Source organism: Homalodisca vitripennis, chromosome 4 (assembly GCF_021130785.1).
Source record: "Homalodisca vitripennis isolate AUS2020 chromosome 4, UT_GWSS_2.1, whole genome shotgun sequence".
Lineage (NCBI taxonomy): Eukaryota > Metazoa > Arthropoda > Insecta > Hemiptera > Cicadellidae > Homalodisca > Homalodisca vitripennis.
In genome coordinates, this window is record NC_060210.1 from 86,311,612 (window position 1) to 86,323,622 (window position 12,011).

At 37.4% G+C, this 12,011-nt stretch overlaps 1 protein-coding gene across 1 annotated transcript; it reads right to left on the minus strand.

Annotated features, from left to right (window-relative positions):
- Positions 1–1,768: 1,768 nt before the first annotated feature.
- Positions 1,769–4,302, minus strand: LOC124361081 (Holliday junction resolvase MOC1, chloroplastic-like). The gene is made up of 2 exons (XM_046815116.1): positions 4,291–4,302; positions 1,769–2,935 (listed from the first exon to the last, which is right to left on the minus strand). Exons 1-2 carry the CDS (start codon positions 4,300–4,302, stop codon positions 1,769–1,771), a joined length of 1,179 nt encoding a protein of 392 aa, XP_046671072.1.
- Between the last annotated feature and the right edge of the window lie 7,709 nt (positions 4,303–12,011).

Sequence of the window (12,011 nt, forward strand, 5' to 3'; positions counted from 1 at the left end):
AATATTAACTTTGTCTTAGCTATCTGCATCACTGCTAATCAAGCACGGTTATAAAACTTATGCTGCAAACAAAAGTTTCTGCCTCATTGACGAACTAAATTTTGATTATAAAAAGTATAACCATTTTTGTCGAACTCTAAAGTATTTCAGGTCTTTCTCTTCATATAAACTCACCTCGGATTTCATTGAAAGTTAAAAAAATAGAATTAGCCAAATTGGTCCCTCGGTTCTGGAGATAGCGCTTAGCTGACATTTTGTAATTCTTTTCTTAAGATTCTGCGATTATCTCGTTGCTACCATGGTCATTCATAAGATAAATGGAAAAATGTTTACTAACCCTCAGACAAATTTCATAGACTGACATACACCACTATCTAACTTTGAAGTTTTCCATATCAAAATTAAGCTTCACGCAAATGAAAAGTCTATTGGTCAACTAGTCCTCATAATATACCTTGGATAAACAAAGATATAAAGACAGTCAGAAATTTTGCCTGAGCGCTAAAGAAGCCTATCACTTGAGGGGTGGAAAATTTACTTTTTGATCCATCTGGCTATGTGTACGTCTGTACATAAGATATCTTGAAATTACCTATACACTTGATATTTTCATTTCTATAAAAAAAATTTGAGCTCGGTGATGGTATATTTCATTCCATGGTTCTTACCTTATTATTTATACTTCCATCGATTTATATGTTAATCATACCAAATAATAATTTCCATTAATCTAAAAGACTTCCACGGTCTTTCAAAATATAAAAATTGTGAGGTTCAGCTCTTTTATTCCCTACAGTTTAAATTGGTAAAATATATTCTTTTGAATGCATACAGAATGCTTACCAATTTGGGTTTAAGCCAGTACAATGTACAGGGTGGTCGTTTGGCGAAGAGTAATCCTTTCACACTTCCCAAATTGGCTTAAATTCCATAGAATTGTTATACTGTGTTACTATTCTATTCACAATATGTCCATTCCAATCTAGGTAAAACCGTTGTATATATAATACATCTATAATTACTGTAAGACAGTTGGTTAAGCCAAGGTTTTCACGTCTTTTGTTGTAAAATCTCACGTTAACTATTATCTAGTAGCATTTTACATTCAGCGTATGTAAACATTTAAGTGAAATAAATCAAACCAAACACGTCCTACATTATTTTTTATGAAAACGCGTTGGGTTTTGAGGTATCATTTCATTTTTCCAATTGTCCTTGGTACATCGAACTAGGTATTGCCATTTACGACCATATGACACTTTATTATATTCAAAGAGTTGTGATATGACAGAATTAGGGACCAAAGGTTTTCTCTACCTTATGTTTTAGTTGTATTTGAAACCATTCCTTTGGATCACTTTTCCATTAGCTGTAAACTCTTTAAAACCTGATAAAAAATATAAATTTAAAAATACATTAAAATAAGTAGCTATAATGAGTATTATATGATATGTGCGAGGAAAATTCAAGTTTATACTATGTCTCATTTCAAATAAAATAAAATATTGGAATAAAAAAATCGTTGTTGTTCATTAAGATATATTCGTAATATTCGCAACCGTAGATTTAAACCTTTTTCATTACTTTTGCATACAACACTAGACATAATATACGTCAGAAAAGTAAAATTTATGGAGGGGGAGCGGTAAGTGGAGTAACATTATTTAATTAAGTTACATATAAGTTTTTATTCATGATCAAAGACAAGACGTATACATTTGTGTAGTCCTTGAACTTATGTTGGCTTTGTAGGAATCATAGTGGACACCTAAACTAAGGTGGCGGCAGCAGCTCCGGCAGGATTAGCAGAAGAAGTGAAGAGGCGTGCTGCAGCTGGGGCGTAGTTGGTGGCATCGGCAGCAGGGCCAAAAGCGTGAATGGCGTCGGCAGAAGCAGCTCCAGCAGGGGGGAAGACACGGGTTGCAGCTGGGGCGAACTCGGTCACGGCGACGGCGGGGTTAAGGGCATGGTTAGCAGCAGCAGCGGCAGGGGCGAACACACGGGATGAAGCTGGAGCGAACCAGGCCACGGGGGCGGCGGCGTTAAGACCATTGGCAGCAGCAGCTCCGGCAGGGGCGAAGACACGGGATGAAGCTGGAGCGAACCAGGCCATGGGGGCGGCGGCGTTAAGACCATTGGCGGCAGCAGCAGCTCCGGCAGAGGCGAAGACACGGGATGAAGCTGGAGCGAACCAGGCCACGGGGGCGGCGGCGTTAAGAGCATTGGCAGCAGCAGCTCCGGCAGGGGCGAAGACACGAGATGAAGCTGGAGCGAACCAGGCCATTGGGGCGGCGGCGTTGAGAGCATTGGCAGCAGCAGCTCCGGCAGGGGCGAAGACACGGGTTGAAGCTGGAGCGAACCAGTTCATGGGGGCGGCTGCGTTGAGAGCATGGGCAGCAGCAGCTGCGGCAGGGGCGAAGACGCGGGTTGCGGCAGGAGCAAACTCGGTCACGGCAACAAGAGGGGCTGAAGGAGCAGCTGCCTCGACGCTCTTATAGTACGGGGCATAGCTAGAGTCAGCGCCAACAGCAGCCTGCTCGATAGCTAAGGTCTTGGCAGCAGCAGACAGGCTGTCTTCGGCTTCAATAGCAGCCGGAAAGCCGGGTGCGGAAGCGTCTAAGGCAGGAAGAGCAGCAGAGGTGTAGACACGGGTAGCGGCGGGTGCAAAAGCTTGGATAGCAGGTGCGTAGCCAGATGAGGCACCGATACTGGCCTGATCGAAGGCTAGGACTTTGGCGGCATTATTCAGGTTCAGGGTGTCCTCAGATGCGATAGCTAAGGGGTAACCGGGGGCAGCATCGGCGGCCGGGGTGGCGTAGGCACCAGCGTACCAGGAGGGTGAAGCAGCACGTCCAACGGCAGGGAGTTGAGCTACCCCCTTAGCTCTGTAGTAGATGGGATCGGCATAAGCCAAGGAAACCAGGGTCAGGGCAATCTGAAATAATATTATTATTATAACTTGAATAACCAATTATATAAAACTAGCGGACCCGGCGCGCTTCGCTGCGCATTTCAATAAGTTTCCCGCGGCTTCGCACGCAATTTCGCGTTTGAAAACAGTACACTATATTCACTTATTCATTTTCTATCACATTCTAAACATTGCTGAGATAATTGATAGTCGTTCCTTCGTGAGCTTCTTGGGCGCATTATGAAGGTATGTACCACATTCCTGATACTTCTGTCAAAAAAAAACAACTAAGGTTGATTTTATAACATTCTTTATATTTGTAGCCAACGTAAGATAGTAATTATGATATCTGCATTGCTCTTCTGATCAAGCATGAGCATGGTTTATATTAAATAAATATTGCAGTTAAAGGTGAATTTTTACGTCAAATTTGAATTGTATTATCTGGATAGTAAAGTCTATGTTTAACAGTGATTGCAGAAAACAGTTTAAACAAAATTTGTCGTTTCTCTTAAGCTTACTCTATGCTTTAAAACTATAAGTGTAGTAATTAAATTATATATAAATATATTTTTTGTCGCATTATATATGTTTACAAAGAACAGCTGATTAAAAATTTGAAAAGACTCTTTCACTTAATAACATATGTTTGCTGCAATGCATTTCTTACGGGTATTTCTGTAACCAGTGGGGCGGAATCCTGAATCGGGAAAGGGATAAAAAGTATCCTATAACCTTCTACAGATCAAGACGAACAAATTAAAAAAAAATTAGGCGAATCCGTCCAGCCGTTTGTGAGTGATGCTGTTACACACGAACAGTTTCATTTTTATATAATAGATATAAACGTTAAAATAACTAAAGTTTACACTTACATGATATTTCTACATATTGGAGAGCTGATAGAGCTCAATGTTATATTTCATTTTTCCTTGAGTATTCCTTATGTGTTTGTATGCCACACTTTTCTTTTGGAGTATGCTTCGTTGATTAAAGAAGTATTTCATGCGTATTTCCTATATTAAATAATACATTAACTGTAACTCTTTAGTCTGTCCTGAGTTATTTTTTTATCTGCCGCAGTCGATCCAATAATATTTATAGCCGTTTCTAAATTAAAATTAGTGTGTTTGGAATTTGTGTTTAGAGACTGCTTTATATTTCCAGTAAACTAGAAATCAAGGCATCACTTCTGAAGCTCAAAACTATTATTAAATTTATTTGTATTGGAATGCTAATAATATATGCTTTGAAATTTTTTCTAGTTAATTGATTGAGAGCAATAAATTATTAAAAGATCATTAATTTATTCTATGTTAATTTGAGAACTTCTTTACTTATAGGACCAAAGTTATATTTTAAATTTTTATATTACTCACCAGATACTTCATGGTGCTGTCTGCTGCTGTCAGTGACTAGCCAAACCTTCAGTCAGTATTTATACCGAACAAACACTCAGGTCATTCTCCTATCTAAGTATCTCCTACTTTATCACGTTGTGGAATTATACCCGTAATATGGTGGAAACGTCCACAGTTCATTCAGACTCTGAATACTGTTAACCGGTTTACTCCTCTTAAGTTTACAATATTTGAAGTTAGCATTTCAACACATTCGCAACCAGAGGTCCCTGTAGTAGTGACAGGGTTTATTACAGCGATGTGACTGCTTTAAAGGAATACTTAGTTGTTGCATTTAACATAAAAATTACTTACATTTTGACATTTTCTAAAAATAATGTGTGCATGCATTACATGTGGAACAAGATATGCTCAGTATATAATCAGTACACAACATTGTTAATATTGGATTTGTCCTAATTTCCTTAGTTTTATTAGCTAAATTTATATAAAAATCTGTTAGGTTCAACATTCATTTCTAGAACGTCTTAATATATACAATAAATATCACATTACTGTTGATTGTATTTACTAGTTAAGGCCATGTAAGCTAAAGGTACAATAATAAAACCACCTAATTCCATGTATAATTTCCTACAAATAAATTGTAATTGATTGTTTGGCAAAGTACGTGTAACGCATCCAAAGATATTTGATAACAGTTCTAAAAAATTAAAACAATGAACTTATCATTTTAGGAATTAGTTCAAATTCCTAATAAAATCAGATTATTATTCATGATTAGTTAAACAAAATTAAATACTAAGTTAGTTTTTTTAGATTATAGATGGTAAACACTTACAATTTTGTTTTTTTTTGTCGTATCGATGATTTTTTTTACAGTTTGTTAAGTAACGCATTTTGCAAAATTCGAATTATGTAACTTAATCAATTCATTATATATATATATATATATATATATATATATATATATATATACAGAAATAGATAAAAATACGATAAATTAGACAAAACAAGAAAATACTACAATAGTATATGACACGTAACACTTACTTTAAGGTGACAAGTAAATTACCACCCAGAGTTTATATCATTAATTTGGGTAATAAATATACTTAAATGTTCAAAAAAGTTCTTGACAACAATGTTCTTAAGTGGCTATCGTAGGTTTATGCATTCATAACATTTTAATAACTATTTATTTAGGTATGGCAAGAAAAATCAATAACTTTCATAACGACTCTTTATATAAGCAAGTAAACTCAAAACCAGTAATCATCATAGCTAAGAATCGCGAACTAAATAGTATCTGGAGAGTATATTTTTATTTTACTATTTCAATAAAATTACAAACATATGAACTGACCAAACATATTCTTATCTCAGGATAGCATTACGCCACAAGTGTCACGAAAAACGCTTTACTGCGGTTACATGTAACATGTCATGTTTCTAGCTACATATACACAACATGATCCTAGAACTATTACCGACGTCGGAACAGAAAACCTTACGTAATTTTAGGACCCAAATATAGAAAAAGTCAGCATAGGAAAAGTGGCGGGAAGGTTTGGAGGCGTCTAGGGAAAACATGTAGTACAACTGTAATGACAAACACTTACACTACTACAGTGGTAAGTTCTAAGCCTCACAATTCTGGCAATTGTCCATTTACCATGCGGAGTCTCGCCTCTCCGCATCTCCATTTACGACAACCGTGGCCGAGAATAAGATGTACTCCCCTTCTGCCACGCTATCGAATCAAATCAAATTTCCATTACAAAATTACCCTATATACTCATTCATTTCACTTCTAATGTTTCGACCGAACGTAATTTTTCAATCAATGCACGGGAATTAGAGCTAGAAAATTCTTATATCAAAAATGAAATTAATTATCAGAAAAAATAAACAGTTAAGAGAAGAAACAGATCACGCCATAGCCTCAGATATTAGTTCCCAATAAAAAAACAAAGATTTTAAGTTGCCTCAAGGTATTAATGATAAACCACTATTTCACACTTGTGAATTTGTTTATGTTATGCAGTCGTGCACGGATCCAGGCCAACTAATTCCTTTTTTGCGGTAACAATAATAAAATTGCATACAAATTGCATAAAATATTTAAATAATAAAAAGGTAGGCCTACACTTCATTCACTCACGCACACAGTCACATGTTTCTCTCATCTTCATTCTTACCAGACAATTCTGCCACTGCCACACTAGAACCAGAGGATTGCTCGTGTTAGTTTTGAATTTCGTCCCAGCGGCACTCCATAAACTCGTCAACTGAGTAAAACACACTCGACACCAAAAGGTGTCTTAGTCGAGTTTTACATTTTTTTGGTCATTTAATTGTTTGATCTCTTCAGGGAGCTTATTGATTAGCTTGACACCAACCTCAGACGGCAAACGTTCGAATGCTGCAGTTCTGTGTTGTTGAACGCGGAAGTTGTCCCTGCCTCTAGTCCCATACTGGTGAACGTCCCTGCCTTAAACCAAGTTACACTTAGAACGGCAGTACAGAACAACCTCCAGGATAAAGAGACAGGGCAAAGTCAGCAATCCATGCTCCCTGAAGGTGTTTTTGCATGAATCTCTGAAGTTGAATTTTGAAATGATTCGGACAGCTTTCTTTTGACTTCAAAATACACGTTCGAATTTGTATTTAGAACAGCTGCCCCACAGTCTCAAACCGTATGTCAGATTTGGATATACCAAGCCAAAGTAGGCCGTTTTTAGTATATCAAAAGAGCAGAATTTTGCAAGTTTCCGTAAGACATAAATGCCTGAGGAAACCTTTGAACAAATGCCGTCAATGTGATCGTCCCAAGTCAGCCCTCGATCTAGGTGCATTCCGAGGAACTTGGTGGCACATTCAAAGAAGGTTTACCTTTTCGGTATAAGTTTTCGTTTAGGTATTCCTATATAATAAACCATACCAACAGCTGCTGGAAATTTATATTTACTTGGCCATAACTGGTTTACCTCTGTTACTTCATGTTTGGTAGTTGAAAACTTTATCCATTCATCTGATTGTGCAATTATATTGTCAACTACTGCGAAGACCGTTCGAGACACCATAGCTTGGCTAACACCAAGTTCTTGGGCGATACCTTTTTAATATAGCCAAGATTTCTGATACAATTTAAGCACACCTTCATTTTATGAGCAAAGGACAACGCACCACCCCGAGTTTCTTCACTTGGAGCTAAAAATCTGTTCGCAAGCCATTTTACATGTTCTTCTTCACTGCGGTATAAGATTTTGAAATCTGGAACAAGTTAACTTAAACGGGGCTTGTAATATTACACATCCCGCACATTCACAACATCTGTTGTCGGTCTCAAAATCACGGAAACAACCGTTCAATATAGTGGTGAGTCTGCTACTGGCCAACCTCAGGTTTTCTGAAGCATATGCTTCTAGTTTAAATAAAAGGGAAGGTTAATGAAAACCCGTTAACTTTTTCAACAGAAAAATGATAAGCTTCTACTCTACGAGGTTTTGCTTGAAATTATTATGAATTCAAACAGAATGATATCCTTGAGATTATGCAAGTATATGCATATGCTTTTCTTTATGAATACGACCTAATACAAGTTTTAAGTACCAAATCGTGCAACCTTGTTCAGCCTTACAGGTCCTAGAAGTCTTTTTGAAACTAGAAAGGTAACAAATCAGGAGTTGGAAAAAATCTTGGTTTAACTTTACCTTGTAAAAAATTCATATAAAGAAGAGACAAATAACTTTATACCATCTAAGAACGTTTGAAGAAAAAATTAACGAACAGAAAATCCAGTTCCCACCCTGCCATCAAACTAGCGGTTTAGGTGATCTTCAGAGGGTATTACAACCATCGTCTGTTCCGTCTGATCTTTACTTAAACAAAATTTCAAAACTATTCAGAAAATATCTAAAACAAAAAACAAACTTACCACTAAAAACACAACACATTTCGAACATAAGTCATGAAAAGATAAGAAAACAAAATTACAAGTCAAAACTTGAGTATAGTAGGTGACAGTCACTCACGCCACCTCTAGTTTGTTATATGAAAGATCTCCATCCACGCTTGGATTTTAAAAACTCCAAAAATTCTTCAAAATAACAAAATAAAATTCTTTTGTAAATTATAAATTACTCTTTTCAATGCGCAACCCACCACCAACAAAATGGACAATCTACGTGACGAATTAAACACTTTTATCCTCGTCATTTTTGAGCACGGGTATTAAAAAGATACTGTTAATTCTTACAAGGTCCCGGATTACACATTGTCATGTTTCTATCAATGACAACTTTTACATGGGGAGATGTTGCTGTATTTGTACAATTCCCAATTTTTTTTTATTTTCAAAGTACTTGAAAGCTGTGATCTTTATTTTGAAGCAGAGGGCATAAACATCAGATCAACAGATGAAGGTGAAATTACAATTATAGGATTATAAAGATCACCCTGTGTAAACTAATTTTTTGAAAAATTTAAATCTATGTAAAATTCTTTAAGTATAATAATCATGAAATTCATTGTAATCGGCTACTTTAATATTAATATAAAGACAATACTAATTCCCTAACCCAGCGACTACACGACGTTCTGAATTCTATTTAATTCAAATTGGTTCATAAAGTCGCCAATGAAAGTAACTGGACACTCGAGCACAGCCATCGACAACGTTAATACAAATCTCACAATCATTTAGATCACTGTGTTGAGTGTTTTCATCTCTGAAAACTTTGCACAGGAATTTAGGAACAAGATATGAGACTGGAATAATGACAAAAGGGATCCTTTTGTCTCTAAGCAAACTAAATTTTTTTACTCAATTTTTAAAACCTTAAGTAAATTAAACTTTATACAAATTATAATAGAATATATAGTAGTCTTCCGAGGTGCTTATTATAACAAAATCAATAAAAAATTGAAAAACTCAGAAATTGAATAAAGCATTACTTGGAAAATTATTAATGATCTATCGAAATTTTCAAGTTTCATTATCTCAAAATCTGACAGCAAAAATCTAACTTAACGTTTTTAAGGATCTAATAGAAATGTCAAAAAACTTCATTTTTTTCCAAAGTAACTGTGAAATCCGGATTCGACAGTATCTTGCCCTTGTTTGATCAACCGGTGACGTCCTTGGATATATATAGCTCCTGTGACAAAGGAGGAGCTATATATTGGAGCCTGTGATGGTCCAGGGACTGACATCGTAAGTAATGTAAGTTCAACGTAATGTCAATATGTATGTTAAAGCACTGTTTCAAGCAGTTAATAAAACAACTGATACAGTTAGCCAACTGTTCATGCACGAAACTGGAATCTTCCCATTAAAACTGAAAACACCAGAAATCATTCTAATTTACAAAAAGGACGATCCCCTATTTACCAGCAACTACCGTCCGATCTCCATACTGCCAGTATTAAGCAAAGTGTTTGAGGAAAATCTTTATAAACAATTCCACAGTTTCAGGAAAATTTAAAAAAGTCTCAGTCCCACTCAACTTGGGCTGAGGAAAAAAGTGAACTCCAGAATCTGTAACAAACCCCACGGAGCAAGTTGTCGATGTGCTGGAGAGGCATGAATATGTGCTAAACAGTTGAAAATGTATTGTGCTTATGCCTTTAAGATAGCTCGAGTTTTATCTTTGTGACCAAGAGCAGTGTGTACAGATTTTGGATACCATTTCCTCAAAAGAAAAGCTCACTCACGGAGTCCCTGAGGGATTTCTTTTTGGATACCTTTGGACCAATTCTCTTGTTGATATACTTAAATGTTCTATCCAGAAGGGAAAGGTTCAGTATGCAAAATATACTGTTCTATGCGTCAGGACAGTTCAGAACCTGGAAACGATTACATTTTTAGAACTGAATTCCTGCTTTAATTTTTTCTGATATCAACCTTAAAAAAAAAACAAAAAATTTTTTTAATAAAATTTGCATTGATGAATTTTGTAACAAAACTATCGGTGTTTGCGGATGACATTTCCCTCTAGCAAACAGAATACACACAATTTTTTGGAATTTACTAAGTTCGGGGTCTGACTTAAGACAATCACGTCGACCAAGCCTGTGCAAAAATTGCACCTGGTACTTTTTCTCTTTGCAACTTGGCATACTATTGTCCATCGGAGTATTGAAAGTGGCCTACTAATCTATCGTCATGTAGGATATGAAAATAATCTCAGGAGTAGCTGTGCAATACACAATTTAGAAAGGTCTTTAGACACCAAAAACGAGATTTGAGAGTGATTTTGGGTTTGGGTGCCTAGAGATTCGTGCAGAGACGATTTTAGGGAGCTGTGATTACTAACTTTTCCCTGTCCCTAGATTCTCGAGGTAATCTTTTACCCCAGATCAAAGTGCGCTTTGGTTAGAGGCGGGCATGTCCACCATCATGTAGTGAGAGGCAAGGGACAACATTCGAGTCCAATAACACAGAGCAAATACTTTCAAAACTTTGTTTGCCTTCTGAAGTTGGTGTCAGACTAATTAACAGTCTATAAAAGTATAAAAAATAACATTTTTGATGTCTTTAGGACGATCGTTTCTTGTTTTCACCGAGACAAATATTTATAGTACCTACTTCTTATTTCAAGTAAATAACACATTAGAATGGAGTAAAAATTTGATCATGGTTCTTTTAAATATATTATTCATCGTATTATTTAATCAGTTTTTGTATATCTCACTTTATATAGTATAAGTAAATACGTAAACGTTTTGGCAGAAGGAGCAGTCAGGGTGTAAACATTATTTAATTCAGTTATGTATAAGTTTTTATTGATGATCAAAGAACATAATTATATATGAAGTCGCAGAACTAGTATCAAGTTATTAGTGTGACAGGACTTCCGCAATGTGAGGAAGATACTTGACTTTGTAGGCACCAGAATCGGAAAGATAGACTGTTGGGGTGGAAGCTCCAGCACGGGTCGCAGCTGGTGCGAACCCCGCCACGACAACGGCAGGGTTAAGAGAGTTAGCAGCAACTCCTGCTGGGGTGAAGCCACGGGTTGCAGCTGGGCCGTAGTTGGTCGCAGCAGCGGCTGGGCTAAGAGCGTGAATGCCATGGGCAACAGACATTCCCGCAGGGGCGATGACTCGGGTTGCAGATGGGGCGAACTTAGTCATAGCGACGGCGGGGGCTAAAGGAAAGGTTACAGGAGCGTCTGCCATGACGCTCTTTAAATACGGGACATGGCTAGAGGCTGCGCCAACATTGGCCTGGTTAATAGCTATGATCTTAGCAGCACCAGTCAGGCCGTCTACGGCTTCAATAGCAGCCGGTACACCGAGTGCGGCCGCGTCTAATGAAGAGAGACCAGCAGTGGTGTAGACACGGGTAGCGGTGGGTGTAAGAGCTTGGATAGCAGGGGCGTAGCCAGAAGGAGCGCCAATACTGGCCTGATCGACGGCTAGGCCTTTGGCAGCAGCATTCAGGTTCAGAATGTCCTTGGATGCGATATCAACGGGGAGACCGGGAGTAGCAGCAGCGGCTGGGGTGGCGTAGAGCGTGATAGGTGCAACTCGTGCAGCGGCAGGGAGTTGAGCTACTCCCTCGGTGCTGTAATAAATGGGATCGGCGTATGCCAAGGAAACCAAGGCCAGAGTAATCTGAAAAAATTAATTAAGTTTTTTAAAATAATAGTTAAAATCACCTAAATTTCACACGAGATGTTGTTATATTTCCTTGAGTATTCCCTACAGAAGGTTTAAAGCACAAGTTCTTT